At 44.3% G+C, this 20,593-nt stretch overlaps 1 protein-coding gene and 1 long non-coding RNA gene across 2 annotated transcripts; one reads left to right on the top strand and one right to left on the bottom strand.

The window, feature by feature from the left end:
- Positions 1–5,369: 5,369 nt before the first annotated feature.
- On the bottom strand, positions 5,370–10,111 carry LOC141409457 (uncharacterized). Its single transcript, XR_012430290.1, has 3 exons — positions 10,061–10,111; positions 7,283–7,375; positions 5,370–6,731 (listed from the first exon to the last, which is right to left on the bottom strand). It is a non-coding gene; the product is annotated as an uncharacterized lncRNA (long non-coding RNA).
- On the top strand, positions 7,815–8,947 carry LOC102129575 (proliferation marker protein Ki-67-like). The gene has a single exon (XM_065538674.1). The coding sequence runs from the start codon at positions 7,815–7,817 to the stop codon at positions 8,865–8,867; it is 1,053 nt and encodes a 350-aa protein (XP_065394746.1). The 3' UTR covers positions 8,868–8,947.
- Positions 10,112–20,593: the final 10,482 nt, after the last annotated feature.

Here is a 20,593-nt window from a genome sequence, read left to right as displayed (position 1 = left end):
GGATCACGAGGTCAGGAGATCGAGGCCATCCTGGCTAACACAGTGAAAACCCGTCTCTACTAAAAATACAAAAAAAAATTAGCCGGGCCTGGTGGCGGGCGCCTGTAGTCCCAGCTACTCGGGAGGCTGAGGCAGGAGAATGGCGTGAACCCGGGAGGTGGAGCTTGCAGTGAGCTGAGATCGGGCCACTGCACTCCAGCCTGGGTGACAGAGCGAGACTCCGTCTCAAAAAAAAAAAAAAAAATTGCAGGGTCTTGCTATGTTGCCCAGGCTGGTCTTAGACGCCTGGCCTCAAGCAATCCTCTTGCCTCATCCTCCCAAATTGCTGGGATTACAGGCTTGAGCCACTGCACTGGGTCCTGAGACCACATTTCTTATAAGATCCTGGGTGCTTCTGATGCTCCTGGTCTGAGGACCACACTTAGAGTAGAAAGATGCTACACCTTCCTGCTCTAACTGAGCTGACCCACCAAATTGTGAGAAATAATAGATGTAAGTTTTAGGGGTTTGTTATGTAGCAAAAGCTAGCTGATATAAAGAACGTGTGAGGGCTTAGACGAAATGTTTTGGAGAAGCAAAGGAAAGAGCAGCAGCACTCTAGTGCCCCCAACCCCACTGAGACATTTTCCCTAGGCTGGGAGGGGTGGGCAAAGAGAGAGAGAAGTCTATGGATCCTGCAGCCCAGAGCACCTGAACTCCTTCCTGGCGATGTGTCAGGGCAGAGCAAGAGTCAAAGAGAAGTGGCCACATAGTTCAGCTTGACAGAGACGATCAGGGGCACTGTGCTAAACCTTCCTGGGCCCCAGGCACAGCTTGGAAGCAGCAGAAGGGTCAAGTGACAGTGACGGAGACATTTCAGGGCAACTAGGTGAGCCAAAACCCAATGATTCTAAGACCCCAGATCAAGAGTACAACCTTGGGAGTAGAGGAACCCTAGGAATTAATAAGGTCAATCAGTGGTCTGTCATCCTAGCAGAAGGAAAACTCAATCTGAATTAAAGTTGTTTTCTATTAAGTGATTTCTATTACACCTAAGTTACTAGATCTGCTATCCGTTTTTCACAATAGAGTAGGCCCTGGTCCCTCCTATCAATCACCATTTCTCCTCCCTATTCAACTATACCCTCTCAACCAGATTATTTCCACTGATGTGAAAATTAAACAGTTTGGTCTCTTTCTCTATTTCTTCCTCTGTCTTTAAAGTCCCATTGATTTGCATCCTCCTTTAGCATAGCTGCTGCTAATACATACAATACCCTTGTGGGAATCAGAAGGTGCCCCCTCCTGACAGATGAATTGCAAGGGGGCTGACCCCATTTAAATAAGTACCCCTTCCTTCAGGCCACAGCCCCAGTCCAAGGTTCACAGCTTGAAGGCAGAACCTGGTCAGATTCCAGCCCGCTCTTGCATCTTTCTGCCAGGCACCCTCACCCTGCTCTTCTCCTACCCTTGTCCTGTTGCCACTGGTTTCTCTGCCCACTCCTCACAGCCCAACTTCTTAGTAGAGCTGTCTATACTAGTTCTCTCCGTGCTCTCATCTCCTACTCATTCTGTGGTAGGCCAGGTCTCCCTAACGGCTGAACAGGCAGGGCCCCCTAACAACTGTTTCAGCACTGACTGAGTGGTTAAGGTAACTATTAAAAGCTGAGAGAGCCAGTGCCCTGATACAAAGGCTGGAAGGTAACAAAACACACCAAGAATTTTGCCTAGGTCTTTCCTGGGCCTTGAAGCGTGACGAGAGAAGGAAGGAGTTTTTAACAGGACCCATTTAAGATTAAACAAGTTTCTCTGGGCACAGTGGTTCATGCCTGTAATCCCAGCACTTTGGAAGGCCGAGGCAGGCAGATCACTTGAGGTCAGGAGTTTGAGACCAGCTTGGCCAACATGGTGAAAACCCGTCTCTACTAAAAATACAAAAATTAGCTGGGCGTGGCATGCACCTGTAATCCCAGCTACTTGGGAGGCTGAGGCAGGAGAATCGCTTGAACCTGGAAGGCGGAGATTGCAGTGAGCCGAGATTGAGCCATTGCACTCCAGCCTGGGCAACAGAGTGAGACGCTGTCTCAAAAAGATAAAATAAAATTTTAAAAGATTAAACACGTTTTATTAGGGGTCTGAAGGAACTCCCCAAACCTCCATGATTTAGCAGGAGATAAGATAAGGGTAATCACCCTAGCACCTGGATCCATTTGGATTCAGTAAATTTACTGAGGCTCCAGAGGAAGGTCTTCAGGACTCAGATCTTAATTATAGATTAGAAGTGAATCACCTATGTCTTTAGATGAATGCACACTTACACATAGACATATAGCTTAGGAGGTATGTAAGCTCTGGAAAACTTTGTAATTTTGAGTTGGTCTGGTGATAATTTCCAGGCTTTCTCCCTACACCCAGTTACAGAAATAAAAACTCTCTTCTTTCCCAGTTCACTTGCATCTTGTAATCGGGCTGAGACCCTCGGTTTGGTCTGGGAACAATTCCTCAGCACACTCCAATCTGAGTTCTGCCCCCATATTGCCACATCATCAGCTCTTTCAAAGCTTATCAATGGCTTCCGTGGGGTTTGTTTTTTTTTTTTAATTGAGTTTAGCTAGGATCACAGACTCACACCACCACTCCCAGCTAACTTTTTTATTTTTCATTTGTGTAGATACGGGGTCTTCCTATGTATTCCAGGCTGGTCTCCAACTCCGGGGCTCAAGTAATCCTCCTACGTTGGCCTCTCAAAGTGCTGGGATAACAAATGTGAGCCACCATGCCGGGTGCCATGTTACTGAATCCAGGACACTTTCATGGCTCACCTTACTTGACCTTTCAATAACATTTTTAACTGACACATTGTTAAGTGTACATATGTATCAATAACATTTAACACTGTTGACAGCTCCCACCTTCAAACCATCTCTTCTGCTAACTTCTGTGACATCACATGTGAACCGTTCTCCTAGTTCATAGCTGCACCTTTGGAGCATAGCATTTGGGAGACTGACCTTTGGAGTGAGGCCACCCAAGTTCATAGGCCAGCTCCACCACTTCCAGCTCCATGGCCTTGGGCAAGTAAGTTAACCTCTCTGTGCCTCATTTATCAGACATTAGTTCTAGTAGTACCTATCCTGCCCTATCCTTCAGAGTTGTTGTAAGAATTCAGTTATATATATATATATATATATATATATATATATATATGCAGTCATGTGCCACCTGATGTTTTGTCAATGATGAGCTGCATATACAAGGGAGGTCCCATAAGATTCTAATACCTTATTTTTATTGTACCTTTTCTATGTTTAGATGATATGTTTAGATGCACAAATACCATCTCATGTTACAACTGTCTACAGTATTCAGTACAGTAGCATGCTGTACATATAGCCTAGGTGTGTAATAGGCTATCCCATCTAGGTTTGTGTAAGTACACTTTATGATGTTTGCACAATGATGAAATTGCCTAACAGCACATTCCTTGGAATGCATCCCCATCATTAAGCAGTGCATGACTGGGTGTGGGGTGTGTGTGTGTGTATCCAGAGCAGTGCATCCCATAGAGTAAGCTTTAAGTCTTATGAGTCGGTACCATTGTTGCTGCTGTGGGAAGCTGATTCCCCAGGCCCTCTTCCTTTTCACTCTATGATCTCTTCAGTGACTCCAAATTGACATTTCCAGCCCAGGCCTCTCCTTGGGGCTCCACACCTAAAAGTCCAGTTGCCCACTTGACATTCCCTCTTGGTTGCCTCAATGTCATATCAATTTTAATATGTGAATGACAAAACCATGTATTCTATTATGCAGTCAGAAACTTAGGAGCCGTTCTGGGTATCTCCCTCTTCCTCAGTCCTTCTTTTTCAATCCAATCTATCACCAAGTCAGGTTGGTTTTACCTCCTGAATGTCCTTTCAAATCGTTCACTTATCTTCATTGCCATTGCTACTACCTTAGCTCAGAGGACCAACTGTCCCCTAGAACAGTGTAAAAACTGCCTAGCCAGTCTCTGTTTCTATTTTGCCCTCTTTTATTTTTATTTATTTATTTATTTTTTTGAGACTGGGACTTACTCTGTCGCCGAGCATGGAGTGCAGTGGTGTGATCTTAGCTCACTGAAACCTCTGCCTCTTGGGCTCAAGTGATCCTCTCTCCTCAGCCTCCCGAGTAGCTGGGATTACAGGCGCGCACCACCACGCCTGGCTACTTTTTTTTGTAGAGATGGGATTTCACCATGTTGCCCAGGCTGGTCTTGAACTCCTGGGCTCAAGTGGTCTGCCTGCTTCAACCTCCCAAAGTGTTGAGATTAGAGGCGTGAGCCACTGCACCTGGCCTAATTTTTAATCAGTGATATATTTTGGTCATGCCATTTCTCTGCTCAGAATCTGTCTTGGCTTCCAATTGGTCTTTGGATAATGATGCTAATCATTAAGGTTTGAAAATTATGTTGTTAGAGGTCTTGAATGCCAGACCTTATCATGGTGTCAAGCACACAGTAGGTGCTCAATAAGCATTTGTTGTCTGATTGACTGCTGGGAAGAAGCACTTTTACATTTGAGCTTTGATAGCAAACTACTGATGATTTGTGTTGAGGGAGTAAGTAACGTTAGCAGATACGACTTTCCAAAAATAGTCTTGCTGGGATCCCATGGATTGGGATTGAGAGAGGAAGACCTATTGGGACAGAAAGAAAGAGCAGAGAATTTGAAATAGATGGCAGTTGGAAAGAAAAAGATGAATAGAGATTGGGAAGGCAGAATCTGTCTGCTTGGCTGAGAAAAAAATAAGACTCGGATTTTAGACTGAGAAAAAGAAAAAATGGATTTCTTTTGATTCGTTTATTCTGCTATTCTCTCTCTCTCTCTCTCTCTCTCTCTCTCTCTCTCTCTCTCTCTCTTCTCTCTCTCTCTCTATCTCTCGCTCACTCTCGCTCTCTCTCTTTCTCCTTCTCTCTCTCTCTCTGACAGGATCTTGCTCTGTCACCCAGGCTGGAGTGCACGGGTGTGATCATGGCTCACTAAAGCCTCGACCTCCCAGGCTCAAAGGATCTTCTCACCTCAGCCTCCTGAGTAGCTGAGACCACAGGTGTGTGTCACCAGGCCTGGCTAATTTTTTAATATTTTATGGAGATGAGGTCTCACTCTGTTGCCCAGGCTGGTCTCAAACTCCTAAGCTCAAGCGCTTCTCCTGCCTTGGCCTCTCAAAGCGCGGGGATTACAGGTGTGAGCCACTGCTCCTGGCCAGCATGCCTTCTAAGGATTTTCACAGTCTGGCTCTAATCTACCTCTACAATCTCCTTTTCTGTTTTTCATCAGGTTTCCAACATTATAAACAGAGGTGCTAAAATCACATCTTTACTACTTTCGAAACAATGGACCTAGAGACCAGACTTTTTCTTATGTATTCAAATATTTATTCAAAAATATGTATCAAGTGCAATCATGTATCTGGGGTTGTGCTGGGCAGAGGAGGTACACAATGAGCAAAACAGTCCCTGACCCTGTTGTCCCTTCCAGCCTGAGAGAGGAGACCAACTTTAACCAAATCAATCTCCTAATGTGTGAATAACCCCAAACTGAACCAAGTGCTTGAAGGAGAGGAACACAGTTCTGTGAGAATGTATAACATAAAGGTCTGCCCCAGGGCTCGGCACAGTGGCTCACACCTATAATCCCAGCACTTTGGGAGGCCGAGGCGGGTAGATCACTTGAGGTCAGGAGTTCGAGACCAGGCTGGCCAAGATGGTGAAACCCTGTCTCTACTAAAAAATACAAATTAGCCAGGTGTGGTGGCAAGCGCCTGTAGTCCCAGCTACTCAGGAGGCTGAGGCAGGAGAACTGCTTCAACCTGGGAGGTGGAGGTTGCAGTGAGCTGAGATTGTGCCACCGCACTCCAGACTGGGCAACAGAGCGAGACTCAAAAAAAAATCTGCCCAGACACACAAACTCTCTCTCTCTCTCTGTCTCTGTCTCTCTCTCTCTCACTCCATCTCTCTCTCTCTGTCTTCTCTCTGTCTCTGTGTGTGTGTGTGTGTGTGTGTGTGTATGTGAGTAGTAGTAGTAGTAGTAGCAGTAGTAGTAGTGGTAAAGACTTCCCACAAGGGATGCTTGAGCAGAGAGCTGAAGGTGGAGAAGGACCTGATTGAATGAAGTGGAAATGGAATATGATGGGTTCAAGAAACTTAGACCATGTAGCTATTCTTGCATATTTATTTTTTCATATGAACTTTAGTATCAACTTGTTTAGGTCCAGAATAAAAGCTTAAGTATTCTTACTGAGAGTTGGTAAGTTTATAACATAACATAGGAAGGAGAATTGACATCTCCATGATATTGACTTGACCTATCTGTGAGAGCCACCATTCAGCCCAGTACATCATGTAAGATAACATAAACAGAGGTTCCAAGGATCAGGACATGGATATCTTTAGGGGCCATTATCCTTCTCACCACAAGCACTATTTACAATAATACCAAAGAAGGCCAGGTGCAGCGGCTCACGCCTGTAATCCCAGAGCTTTGGGAGGCAAGGCAGCCGATTACTTGCGGTCAGGAATTTGAGACCTGGGCAACATGGTGAAACCCTGTCTCTACTAAAAATACAAAAATTAACCGGGCGTGGTGGCAGGCGCCTGTAATCCCAGCTACTCCGGAGGCCGAGGCACAAGAACGCTTAAATCCAGGAAGCAGAGGTTGCAGTGAGCTGAGGTCGTGCCACCGCACTCCAGCCTGGGGAAGAGAGCGAGACTCAATCTAAAAAGAAAAGAAGAGAAAAGAAAATAGAAATAATACCAGAGAAATGAAATACTTAGGTGTAAATTTAACAAATATGTCCTAGATCTATATGCTGAAAACTACAAAACAATGATGAAGGAAATAAAAGAGAGCTAAATATATGGAGATTTAGAAAGGTCTGGAGCACTGTGTTCATGGATTGGAAGACTCAATATTGTTAAGATGTCAATACTCTAAAAATTTATCTATAGATTCAACACAATTCCAGTCCAAATCCCAGCAGGATTCTTTGTAGATATCAGCATGGTGACTCTAAAATTTACATGGAGAGGCAAAGAAATTAGAATATTCAAAACAGTTTTTAAAAATAAGAACAAAATTGGAAGATTCATGCTACTTAAATTTGAGACTTACTATAAAGCCACAGTAATCAAGACAGTGTGGTATTGGTGCAAGGATGGATACATAGGTCAATGTAATAGAATAGAGAGTGCGGAAATTTGCCCATAGTTTTTACAAAAATTCACTTAAAATCAATCATAGACCTGGCTGGGCCTGGTGGCTCATACCTGTAATCCCAGCTTTTTGGGAGGCCAAGGCAGGTGGATTGCTTGAATCCAGGAGTTTGAGACCAGTCTGGGCAACATGGTGAAACTCTATCTCTACAAAAAATAAAATTAAAAAAAAATTAGCTGGGCATGGTGGCACATGCCTGGGAGCTACTTGGGAGGTTGAGGTGGGAGGATGGCTTAAGCCCGGGAGGGGGAGGTTGCAGTCAGCAGTGATCGCACCACTGCACTCCAGCCTGGGTGACAGACCGACACTCTGTCTAAAAAAAAAAAAAAAAAAAAAAAAAAAAAAATCAATCATAGACCTAAATGTAAGATGTATAACTTTTAGAAGAAAACACAGAAGAAAGTCTTTGTTTTCTGGAGTTAGGCCAATAATTCTTAGATATGACACCAAAAGCACTATCCGTAACAGAAAAATTTGATAAGTTGGACTTCATGAAAATTATGAGCCGTTGCTCAACAAAAGATGTTAAGAGGATGAAAATACAATATACTGGGAGAAAATATTTATAAATAACATATCTAACAAATGACTTGTATCCAGAATATACAACGAGCTCTTGAAACAATAAGGAAACAAACAATCCAATATAAAAATGGGCAAGAAAATGTGGAAGCAGACAAAGAACCAGTAGGTGAAGATAAAGGCATCAAAGCATATAAGGAATCTGCAAAGCAGACACTGGCTCCAGCAGCAAGTGTAACTGGCAGCAGGAGATGGCCAAGAGCACCCAGGGAAAAGGCCCAAGCCCTAGAAGACCTGGCCGGCTTCAAAGACCCAGTACCAGGTTATACTGAAGAATCAATGACTCATGACAAAACCACCAAAATACCCTACAAATCACCACCAGAACTAGTAGACACTGCAACAAGCTCAAAGAGATGGCCCAGGGCTTGTGGCCAGAAAGTAGAAGTGAAAGAAGAGCTGTTAGCAGTTGGAACGCTCACACAAACATCAGGGGAGACCACGCACACCAACAAAGAACCAGCAGGTGAGGGCAAAGGCATGAAAGCATTTAAGCAACCCCCAAAGCAGAAGCTGAACCCAGAAAATGTAACTGGCAGCAGGAGATGGCCAACAGTGCCTAAGGAAAAGGCCCAACCCCTGGAAGATCTGGCCAGCTTCCAAGAGCTCTCACAAACACCAGGCCACACTGAGGAACTGGCAAATGGTGCTGATAGCTTTACAAGCACTCCAAAGCCAGCACCTGACAGTGGAAAACCTCTAAAAATATCCAGAAGAGTTCTTCAGGCCCCTAAAGTAGAACCCGTGGGAGACCTGGTAGGCACCAGAGACCCTGTAAAATCACAAAGCAAAAGCAACACCTCCCTGTCCCCACTGCCCTTCAAGAGGGGATATGGAAAAGATGGAAGTGTCATAGGAACCAAGAGGCCGCACTGCATGCCTGCACCAGAGGAAATCATAGAGGAGCTGCCAGCCAGCAAGAAGCAGAGGGTTGCTCCCAGGGTGAGAGGCAAATCACCCTTGCTCATCATGAAGAGAAGTCTGAGGACTTCTGCAAAAAGAATTGAACCTGCAGAAGATCTGAACAGCAATAACATGAAAACCAACAAAGAGTAATACGAATTACAAAACTCAGTCCCTGAAAATAAGGGAATGTCCCTGCGCTCCAGACGCCAAAATAAGACTGATGTAGAACAGAAAATAACTGAGGTAATTGTATTAGCAGAAAGAATTCCAATAAACTGAAATGAAAAGAAGCCCATGAAGACCTCTCAAGACATGGACATTCAAAATCCAGATGATGGAGCCCAGAAACCTATACCTAGGGGCAACGTCAGTGAAAACAAAAGGTGCTTGAGGTCTGTTAGAAAGAATAAGAGCTCCCAGCCTAAAGTGGCAGAGGAGAGCACAGGGCAGAAGAGTAGCGGGGGGTTCTCATGTAGAATCAGGAAGGGAAAAGAGAAGCAGGAAATTCAGACTCCATGTGTTTGAGATCAAGAAAGATGAAAAGCCAGTCTGCAGCGAGCACTTTGGAGAGTGAATCTGCACAGAGTAACGTGGAATGTCAAGAGGCGTGCAGAAAATCCAAAGAAGACTGAGGGCTGGGCGCAGGGCTCATGCCTGTAATCCCAGCACTTTGGGAGGCTGAGGCGGGCGGATCACGAGGTCAGGAGATCGAGACCATCCTGGCTAACATGGTGAAACCGCGTCTCTACTAAAAATACAAAAAATTAGCTGGGCGTGGTGGCGGGCACCTGTAGTCCCAGTTACTTGGGAGGCTGAGGCAGGAGAATGGCGTGAACCCGGGAGGCGGAGCTTGCAGTGAGCCAAGATCACGCCACCGCACTCCAGCCTGGGCAACAGAGCAAGACTCCGTCTCAAAAAAAAAAAAAAAAGGCTGAGGACATTGTGTGTGTCAAGAAAATAAGAACCAGAAGTCACCGGGGCAGTGAAGACATTTAGCAAATAAATCTAACTGGGAAAAATATAATAAAGTTAGTTTTGTGATAAACACACACAAAAAATGGGCAAAATATTTGAACAGCCTTTTCACCAAAGAAGATATGCAGATGTCTATAAGGAAATGAACAAGCTGCTCAACATCAACAGTAAAATGCAAATTAAAGCCACAATGAAATACTACTGATGCACCTATTGCAATGGCTTAAAAAAACTGATAATACCAATGCTGGCCAGGCTGTAGAACAACTGGAACATTCATACATTGCTAGTGGGAATGCAAAAATGGTTCAGCCACTTTGGAAAAACAGTTTGGCAGGTTTTTAAAATAAAGTTAAAAATATACTTACCACATGTTCCACGAATTCCATGCCTACATATTTCCTTAAAAGAAATGAAAACTTATGTTCACACAAAATCCTATATGCAAATGTTGATAGCAGCTTTAGTCATAATTGCTAAAAATTGGAAGCAACTGGTGAATGGAGAAACAAATTGTGATCAACCATACAATGGAATGCTACTCAGCAATAAAAAGGAACAGACTATTGATACAGACAATGACGTGGCTGAATCTCAAATACTTTATTCTCTGAGAAAGAAGCTGGCTCAAAAGTCTACATTCTGTATTATCCCATTTATACGACATTCTGGAATATGCATAAGTATATTGACAGAGAACAGATTAGTTCTTTCCAGGGATTAAGCACAGAGTAGAGGAATCAACCATAATGGGACAGCATTAGGTAGTTCTTTGGGGGGAATTAGAATTCTTCTGCATCTTGACTGTGGTAGTAGTTACATGGCTTGGTGAGTTTGTCAAAATTCATAGAACTATACACCAAAAAGAATGAAATTTACTGAAGATAAATTTTAAAATAAAATAAAATAAACCCCAGGTAATCATGGCTCTACTTCCAATGCCCAAGCTGCCTTGAGCTTCTGAGCTCTAATGGATGAAAAGGTAGATATAGGGTTTGCCTGCAAGCCTTGTCCAAGCTCTGCGATTTCACCCACATTATAGGTTGAGTTCTCTGGGAGGCAGACTCTGAGATGAAGATTAGCACCCAGGAGATTTTTTTGTTTTGTTTTTTTGAAATGGAGTCTCGCTCTGTCACCCGGGCTGGAGTGGAATGGCACGATCTCTACTCACTGCAACCTCTGCCTCCCAGGCTCAAGCGATTCTCCTGCCTCAGCCTCCCAAGTAGCTGGGATAACAGGTACCCACCACCACACCCGGCTAATTTTTGTATTTCCAGTAGAGATGGGGTTTCACCATGTTGGCCAGGCTGCTTTCAAACTCTGTACCCAGGAGATTTATTAGAGCGGGCCCTTGGGATCAACATCTTTTGAAGGGAAGGGAAGGATATAGGATTGGGCAGAGGGGGAAGTCAGGGGGCAGCACAAGCCCAACATTGTCTCTCTTGGTCTACCACATGGTGATCTTTGAAGTTGAGGTGGTTATTCGGAGTTGTCTCTTGTTGAGGGGAGAGGGCTGGGCCCCCTGTTTTTCAGCTATTAGATGCAGGCTGACCCCTAGAAGGATGCAACTTTGGGTGAGGCCGCTCTTTTTAGCCAAGGCAATCACTGAAGTTGCTGACAGCTGAGGGTTTTCTGTGGGCACTGCTCCCAGCAGCTGGAGAATACTTCCTTCATTCCAGAAGGGAATCTGGACAGCATCTACCACACTTCCTGACCTCTTCAAACGAGGAGGTATTCCCATCTTTTTTACTATCTCCCAGAGGGCAGAAATGGTGATTTCCTATTGAAATCCAGTGGCAGGACACTTATCAGGTCCTTTTGAGTTTTCTAATAAAAACATAAATCAATAAATAAACGTATTTTCTGGGCAAAGAGTGGCTTCTCATGGGAATTTTTTCTAATTTTACACATTTTTCTTCCTTGTGATAATATGTATAATTTATTTTATGAGAAGGAAAACACAAATTGTAATAGAACTTAGTTTTAGGGTATATAGATATATATATTAGAGATGGGTACTCATTCTGACTCCCAGACTGGAGTGCAGTGGCGGCAATCATAGCTCACTGCAGCCCCAATCTCGGGGGCTCAAGCAATCCTCCCACCTCAGCCTCCCAAGTAGCTGGGACCACAGGCATGTGCCACCACACCCGGCTAATTTTGTTTATTTTTGTAGAGATGGGGGTCTCACTATGTTGCCCAGGCTGGTCTTGAACTCCTGGGCTCAAGCGATCCTCCTGCCTTAGCTTCCCAAAGTGCTGGGATTACAGGCGTGTGCCACTGCCCCCAGCCACGTTTGTTAATTTCAACATTTTCTTAACAAAAAGGAAAATTAATTACATAGTGTAGGTCAGGCATCTTTTATAACACTCTTACTTCTTCATATTCTTAAAATGTTGACTTTCTAATGTGAAGACTGGACAAGCTTCCAAGCTCTGGTCAAAGTGGGGCAAGGATTACTCTAGAGAGATTGTTAGGATATCACTGTATACCACTCCATCTCCCGTGAGTATACAAGTTGTGCTGTGAGAGGAGTTTCTCACCATCTTCCGTACTTAAACATGGCTTCATTTCTTTCTCCTTAATCCTCTTCATAGCCTCCACCTAACCTAAAATATTGGGAATCCAAGGTTCCATGCTGGGCGCCCTCTTCTTGTACTCAACCACCTGAGATTTTCAATTCCCATGGCTTCTCCCAACAAGTTTACATTATTCACTCTTAAATATCATCTCCAGGCTGGGCATGGTGGCTTATGCCTGTAATCTCAGCATTTTGGGAGGCCGAGGCAGATGGATCACCTGAGGTCACGAGTTCGAGACCAGCCTGGCCAACATGGTGAAACGCTGTTTCTACTAAAAATACAAAAATTAGCCAGGCACGGTGGTGCCCGCCTGTAATCCCAGCTACTTGGGAGGCTGAGGCAGGAGAATCGCTTGAACCCGGGAGGCGGAGGTTGCAGTGAGCCAAGATCACGCCATTGTACTCTAGCCTGGGTGATAAGAGCAAAACTCCGTCCCTCCCCCACCCAAACAAAAATCATCTCCTGAATTTATCTCCTGAACTCCAGTTAGTCTCATGTTTCCAATTCTGACTCAGCACCTCTACCTGATGTCCCCCCAACCCAGGTACCTCACATTCATCTTGTCCCCAAGCAAATCCTCTACAACCCTCTACAAATCTGCTATTCCTCATGAATTTCTGTTTTGAATGTTATTATTACACAGCAAGATGCCAGAATTAGAAACCCTGCAGTCATCTTTGTGCATGCCTCTCCCTTTCTCAGGCACCACATCCAATCAGTCATCCTAGCCCCGTAAGTCTACCATGCAAATACCTCTTAAATATGCCTCCATCATTAACTTTCCCCCAAACAAGATGCCACCATTCATCAATCCACATTGTGCTTTTCCTCTCTAGCTTTGTGTGATCCATCATCTCTTAATTAGTCTTTCTGCTTCCATCCTCTACTATCTCCACACCTTCTTAAGAAGGCTATCTGGGGCCTGCAGAATCAAGTCCACACTCCTTAGGACACCTCATAAGGGTTTTTACAGTGCTGTTCTTATTCCTTGGCCTGCCTTCTAAGGATTTTCCCAATCTGGCTCTCATCTACCTCTGCAGTCTCTTTCCACTGCTTCCTCTCTCTTCCTCCTCCATCCTGTATCCCAATTCTGTTGGCACACTGACTGTTTAATACTGTGTGTTCAGGCCGGGCGCGGTGGCTCAAGCCTGTAATCCCAGCACTTTGGGAGGCCGAGACGGGTGGATCACGAGGTCAGGAGATCGAGACCATCCTGGCTAACACAGTGAGACCCCGTCTCTGCTAAAAAATACAAAAAAAACTAGCCGGGCGAGGTGGCGGGTGCCTGTAGTCCCAGCTACTCGGGAGGCTGAGGCAGGAGAATGGCGTATACCCGGGAGGCGGAGCTTGCAGTGAGCTGAGATCCGTCCACTGCACTCCAGCCTGGGCAACAGAGCGAGACTCCGCCTCAAAAAAAAAAAAAAATATTGTGTGTTCTAGTCAGACTTTTCTGGGTTTCACAAAAATGCTGAACAGTTTGATGCTTCTATATCTGAGCTCAAGTTGTTCCCTCTGCCTAAAATACCTTTTGTTCACATTTCAGTCTGTCATATCTCACTTAAATTTGAAGCTCACATATAAAGTTCATTCAACAGAATTAATGATTCATTTTCTAGGTTTCCATCTTGTACATACCTGCATTAAAACATCTCTTATGGCCAGGCGTGGTGGCTCATGCCTGTAATCCCAGCACTTTGGGAGGCTGAGGTGGGTGGATCACTTGAGGTAAGGAGTTCAAGACCAGCCTGGCCAACATGGTGAAACCCCATCTCTACTAGAAATACAAAAAAATTAGCCAGGCTTGGTAGTGGGTGCCTATAATCCCAGCTACTCAGGTGGCTGAGGCAGGAGAATCACTTGAACCCAGGAGGTGGAGGTTGCGGTGAGCTGAGATCGCACCACTGAATTCCAGCCTGGGCGACAGAGTGAGACTCCATCTCAAAAAGAAAGAAAACCTCTTACATTAGTGTTATGAATTTGTTTTTCTTTCTGGATGGACTGTGAGCTCAGCAAGACTACCTGAAAGACGAGAGATATCCAATTGATGTTCCGTTTGAACTAGTGAATGAAATATCCCTGGTATAATTGGCACATTAAGCTGGGAATACTAATTACATATACCTAAGAATGAATTTTAATTATATGCTGTACTCTCAGAAAGTAGGGAAGCAAACATTACTGTGTGAAGCTTAAAGGAAGGAATAAATAATACTAAAGAAGGAATCTGAGAAACAAAGAGGAGTGAAGGCCCTGCATGGAAAAAAGGAGTGAAGAGAAATCAAAGGTGGACATTTTCTTAGAGACAGGGTCTCACTATGCTGTCCAGGCTGGTCTTGAACTCCTGGGCTCAAGCTACCCTCCCACCTCAGCCTCCCAAAGTGCTGGGATTACAGGTGTAAGCCACCACGCCTGGCCTGAGATGGACATTAAAGTCAGATTTGCCCTCTTTAGCATTTTGTCCTTACTATTTTATTTTTGTAAATAGGTAGGCTGAAGTGACCTGATGAGAAAATATCTAGTATAAACACTGTGCAAACTAAGAATTGAAGATGTTGAAAAATTCTACTTTTTTTTATTTTTTATTTTTTAGACATAGTCTTGCTCTGTCACCCAGGCTGGAGTGCAGTGGTACAATCTTGGCTCACTGCAACCTCTGCCTCCCAGGGTCAAGTGATTCTCCTGCCTCAGTCTCCCAAGTAGCTGGGATTACAGGCACCTGGCACCGTGCCTGGCTAATTTTTGTATTTTTTTTTAGTAGAGATAGGGTTTCACCATGTTGGCCAGGCTGGCCTCAAACTCCTGATCTCAAGTGATCTGCCCACCTCAGCCTCCAAAGTGCTGGGATTACAGGCGTACAGTGCTGGGATTACATGCCCGGCCTGAAAAATTCTACTTTCTGTATTAGTTATTTTTAAAATTGTTCTTAGTCTTCTTTTCATAAATGTTACTTTTTTGAAAACATGCTCTACATGTTCAGAGAAACTTCCCTAGGAAGGAACTATACAAATTGGCGGCCCACGCCTGTAATCGCAGCACTTTGGGAGGCTGAGGAAGGAGGATTGCTTGAGCCCAGGAGTTTGAGACCAGCCTGGGCAAGACGGTGAGACTCTGTCTCTACAGAAAAATTTTAAAATAGCCCAGTGTGATGCTGCGTGCCTGTAGTTCCAGCTACTCAGGAGGCTGAGGTGGGAAGATTGCTTGAACCTGGGATGTCAAGGCTGCAGTGAGCCATGATGGCACTCTTGCACTCCAGCCTGGGTGACAGAGTGAGCCCCTGTCAAAAAAAAAAGAAAAAGAAAAGAAAAAGAAATGACCCCCGAAAGCATAGTCATTAAATGTTACTTCCTGATGAATGCCTTTTTGTAAATGAATTCAAGATGTAGATAAATGAGAAATGAAATAGAGATAATTATATTTCAGTTATATAGCTCACTCATCCATTTGGATAATTTTTCTATATTCTATAAAATGTCACCATCTGCTGGGGGAAGAAAAGATGTACAATTCAATTTTGTTGCATAAGTGGTATTTCAAATCAACATGATTACTTAGAACTATAGAAATTTTCCTTAGCAAGATGATTACACTAGCTCAGCTGGTGAAAAATTACCAGAACACATAGGCAAATACTATTCACCACTGTGCTTTGTTTGAGGGTATTCTTTCTCCAATGTGCAATTAAGATCAATTATCCTTTAAAATGTTTTAACAGTAGCTCTTTTTTGTTGTTGTTGGTTTTTTGAGACAGAGTCTCACTCTGTCACCCAGGCTGGAGTGCAATGGTGAGATCTCGGCTCACTGCAACCTCTGCCTCAACCTCCTGAGTAGCTGGGATTACAGGCACACACCATCATGCCTGGTTAATTTTTGTATTTTTGTAGAGACGGGGTTTCACCATGTTGGCCAGGCTGATCTTGAACTCCTGACCTCAAGTGATCCTCCTGCCTCGGCCTCCCAAAGTGCTGGGATTACAGGCGTGAGCCACCTCGCCCAGACTCCTTTTCCATTTTCTATTCATATGTTCACTTTTACATATGTACACTTTTACATATTTTACAAATAGCAGTTTGTGGGGATTTTTTCTTTTTAGAGACATTGTAATCATCCAGTGGGTCCTTCTGTTAGAATAGGTAGACAAGCAGACATGAACAGGGCAGGAGAAGGCCCCCAAGTTCCCAGGCAACCATCAGGTGATGGTCAGGTGGTTGTTAAACTGTCTCGCTAAAATAATAATTGGTCACAGCTGGCACCAGAGAAGGGCAATCTCCCAAAGGATAGAAACACCTGAAGCTGGTAATGAGCAACTTCCAAATAAGATGTCAGGAGTTAGGCGAACGGGCTCAAGTATGTGCACTGAGAGGCAAAATGGCGGAGTTTAACTGGTATATGACATTCCTCTAGGAATGCTTGACTGGTAAGGGAAAAATACCTCAAATGAGCATGTGCCTAACTTCAGTAAACACACTGCAAGTGCAGCCTCATCCAAGTGCTGGCAGGCCATGGCGCATGCAGACAGCCCACTCCAAGGAAAAATCGAGGAGAAATGGAAATTTCAGAACCATGCCAGCATATAAAACCCCAAGTCAAGGGCTGAACAGTACACTTGGATCTCTCAAGTTGCCCACTTGACCCTCTTCCAAGTGTACTTTACTTCCTTTAGTTCCTGCTCTAAAACTCTTTAATAAACTCTCACTCATGCTCTAAAACTTACCTTGGTCTCTCACTCTGCCTTCTGCCCCTTGGCCAAATTCTTTCCTCCAAGGGGGCAAGGATCGAGTTTGTTGTAGACCTGTTGGATTTGCTGCTGGTAACACTTCCTGCCCACTGCACAGACAAAATCAATTTACTGAGACCATGGCATTGCAATAAGGAGTTTGGCTGGGTGTGGTGGCTTACACCTGCAATCCCAACACTTTGGGAGGCTGAGACAGGTGGATCACTTGAGGCCAGGAGTTCAAGACCAGCCTGGCCAACATGGTGAAACCCAGTCTCTACCAAAAACACAAAAAATTAAGGCTGGGCATGATGGCTCATGCCTGTAATCCCAACAATTTGGGAAGCCGAGGCAAGTGGATCACCTGAGGTCGGGAGTTCAAGACCAGCCTGGCCAATATGGTGAAATCCTGTCTCTACAAAAATACAAAAATTAGCCGGGCATGATGGCATATGCCTGTAATCCCAGCTACTTGGGAGGCTGAGGCGGGAGAATCGCTTGAACCCAGGAGGCAGAGGTTGCAGTAAGCCAAGATCATGCCATTATACTCTAGCCTGGGTGACAGAGCGAGACTCAGTCTCAAATTAAAAAAAAAAAAAAAAAAAAGCCAGGCATGGTGGCACGTGCCCAATAGTCCTAGCTACTCAGGAGGCTGAGGCAGGAAAACCATTTGAACCTGGGAGGTGGAGGTTGCAGTGAGCCGAGATCATGCCACTATGCTCCAGCCAGGGTGACAGAGTGAAACTCCATCTCAAAAAAAAAAAAAAAAAAAAGTTTAATTGACATGAGGCTGGCCACACCACGTGGGAGATGGAATTATTACTCAAATCAATCTCCCTGAAAACTCAGAAGTTAGGGTTTTTCAAGGATAGTTTGTCAGACAGGGGGCTGATTGGCTGGAAGTGCAATCATAGGGGTGTGGAAAACGGCCCTTGTGTGCCAAGTCTGCTTCTGGGTGGGGGCCACAAGACCAATTTAGTCATGAGTCCATCTTGCCAGTCCGAGTGGAGCCATTCGGTCACCATAAATGCAAAAGCCAGAAAAGACATCTCAAAAGGCCAATCTTAGGTTCTACAATAGTGATTTATTTACAGGAGTAACAGGGGAAGTTGCAAATCTTGTGGTCTCCGGAACAATGGCCATTAATCATTTAACTCCACCTACATCTTAGCAAAATTCAGGCCCCTTTCATCTTTCTTTTTTTTCTCTTTTTTTTTTTTTTTTTTTGAGATGGAGTCTTGCTCTGTTGCCCAGGCTGGAGTACAGTGGTGCTATCTCAGCTCACTGCAAACTCTGCCTCCCTGGTTCAAGTGATTCTCCTGCCTCAGCCTCCTGAGTAGCTGGGACTATATGCGCCCATCACCACGCCTGGCTAATTTTTGTAATTTTAGTAGAGACAGGGGTTTCACCATATTGGTCAGGCTGGTCTCGAATGCCTGACTTCATGTGATCCACCCACCTCGGCCTCCCAAAGTGCTGGGATTACAGGCGTGAGCCACTGTGCCCGGCCTCATTAGTTTTACAAAGGTGCTTTAGTTGTGGGGAAGGGCTATTATAATTTAAATTTAAATTTAAATTTAAACATTTTCCCCAAAGTTAGCTTGGCCCATGCCCAGGGATGACCAAGGCCAGTTTAGAGTTTAAAGGCAAGATGGGGGTTGTTTAGATCAGATCTCTTTCACTGTCATAATTTTCTCACTGTTAAAATTTTTGCAAAGGCAGTTTCAATATCGCCTCTCTTCTTAAGAGTTGCAAATATTCTTCCCAGTCTATAACTTGTCTTTTGATTTCCTATGGCATATGAGGACTAAACTCCGATCTTGAAATTCCTATCTAAGGGGCCTGGGGAGTCATGCCCTACAAACCACAAAAATCTAATTAGATTTTTAAAATTAAGCTGACACAATGGGGCTTACTTTCCAACCTGACTCTGGTATAGCATCACATGATAGATAGCAGACACTGAAGGAAACCAAATTATTTTATCCCAAAATATATTTCTTTAACATATTTTAAGATGGCTGCCACAGGGCTAACACATTGAAATGGCTCTGCAAAGCTGCCTTTTGCAGTGGAAATTTGAATCGGTAGAGAATCTCCATTAATGCACCCAGGCCTTCCCTTTCTAGGCCTTTCCCAGATCTAGGAGAGATTACCTGTGAGTCTGACCTCTTTAAGGTCTGAAAGAGACATTTACCACCTATTCTCTCTGAGGGCTGCTACCTACGAACCTTCATCTACATAACAAGGTCCTCAGCCCCCATAACCCCCTTATCTTAACTCAAGCATTCCTTTCTACTGACTTCACGTCTTCAGATAACAGCTTAACTCTCTCAGCCAACTGTCATCTAAAGAATACTTAAAACTGGCCGGGTGCGGTGGCTCACGCCTGTAATCCCAGCACTTTGGGAGGCCAAAGCAGGCAGATCACCTGAGGTCTGGAGTTCCAGAACAGCCTGACCAACATGAAGAATCCCCACCTCTACTAAAAATACAAAATTAGCTGGGCATGGTGGTGCATGCCTGTAATCCCAGCTACTCAGGAGGCTGAGGCAGGAGAATCCCTTGAACCTGGGAGGCAGAGGTTGCAGTGAGCTGAGATCACACCACTGCAATCCAGTCTGGGTGACAGAGTGATACTGTCTCCAATATATATATATTTTAAATGAAGTCTAGGATTTATTTTATGGCTTCAGGGTTGTCCTTCTGGTTTATGCTCCACCATGATGTCATGTAATATTCATATATACGTGTGTGTGTGTGTGTACATATATATTTATTTATTTATTTGAGACGGAGTCTCACTCTGTCACCAGGCTGGATTGTAGTGGCATCATCTCAGCTCACTGCAACCTCCACCTCCCGGGTTCAAGCGATTCTCCTGCCTCAGCCTCCCGAGTAGCTGAGACTACAGGCACGTGCCACCATGCCCAGCTAATTTTTGTATTTTTAGTAGAGACAGGGGTTCACCATGTTGGCCAGGTTGGTCTCAATCTTGGCCTCTCAAAGTGCTGGGATTATAGGCGTGAGCCACCGCACCCGACCCATATATTTTATATTTTATTATTTTTCATATTTAATTTTAATCCACTTGGAGTTTGTCATTATATATAATATGTAGGGGTTCAGGATTTTTTCCTTACAGATTTACATCACATCAATCCTATTAATTTTCACAAACTTAAAATACCTTTATATTTCATTTTCCATACATACATGGATATGTGTTGGAACTCTGCTTTCTACTGACATTTTTGTCAACCATTATAACTTAGCATTAAGTAGGTTTGTAATTTTTTTTTTGCAGCAGGGTCTCACCCTGTTGCCCAGGCTGGAGTGTAGTGGCATGATCATGCCTCACTGCAGCCTCAACCTCTGGGGCTCAAGTTACTCTTCCATCTTAGCTTCCTAAGTAGCTGGGACTACAGGAACACACCACCATGCCCAGATTTTTTTTTTTTTTTTTTTTTTTTTGGTAGTGATGAGTCTTACTATGTTGCCCAGGCTGGTCTCAAACTCCTAGGTTCAAGTCATCCTCCCACCTCAGCCTCCCAAAGTGTTGGGATTATAGGCATGAGCCACCATGCTTGGCCCCTCTCAACTTA

This window comes from Macaca fascicularis, chromosome X (genome assembly GCF_037993035.2).
Source record: "Macaca fascicularis isolate 582-1 chromosome X, T2T-MFA8v1.1".
Taxonomy (NCBI): domain Eukaryota; kingdom Metazoa; phylum Chordata; class Mammalia; order Primates; family Cercopithecidae; genus Macaca; species Macaca fascicularis.
This window is presented reverse-complemented; position numbering and strand designations above follow the sequence as displayed.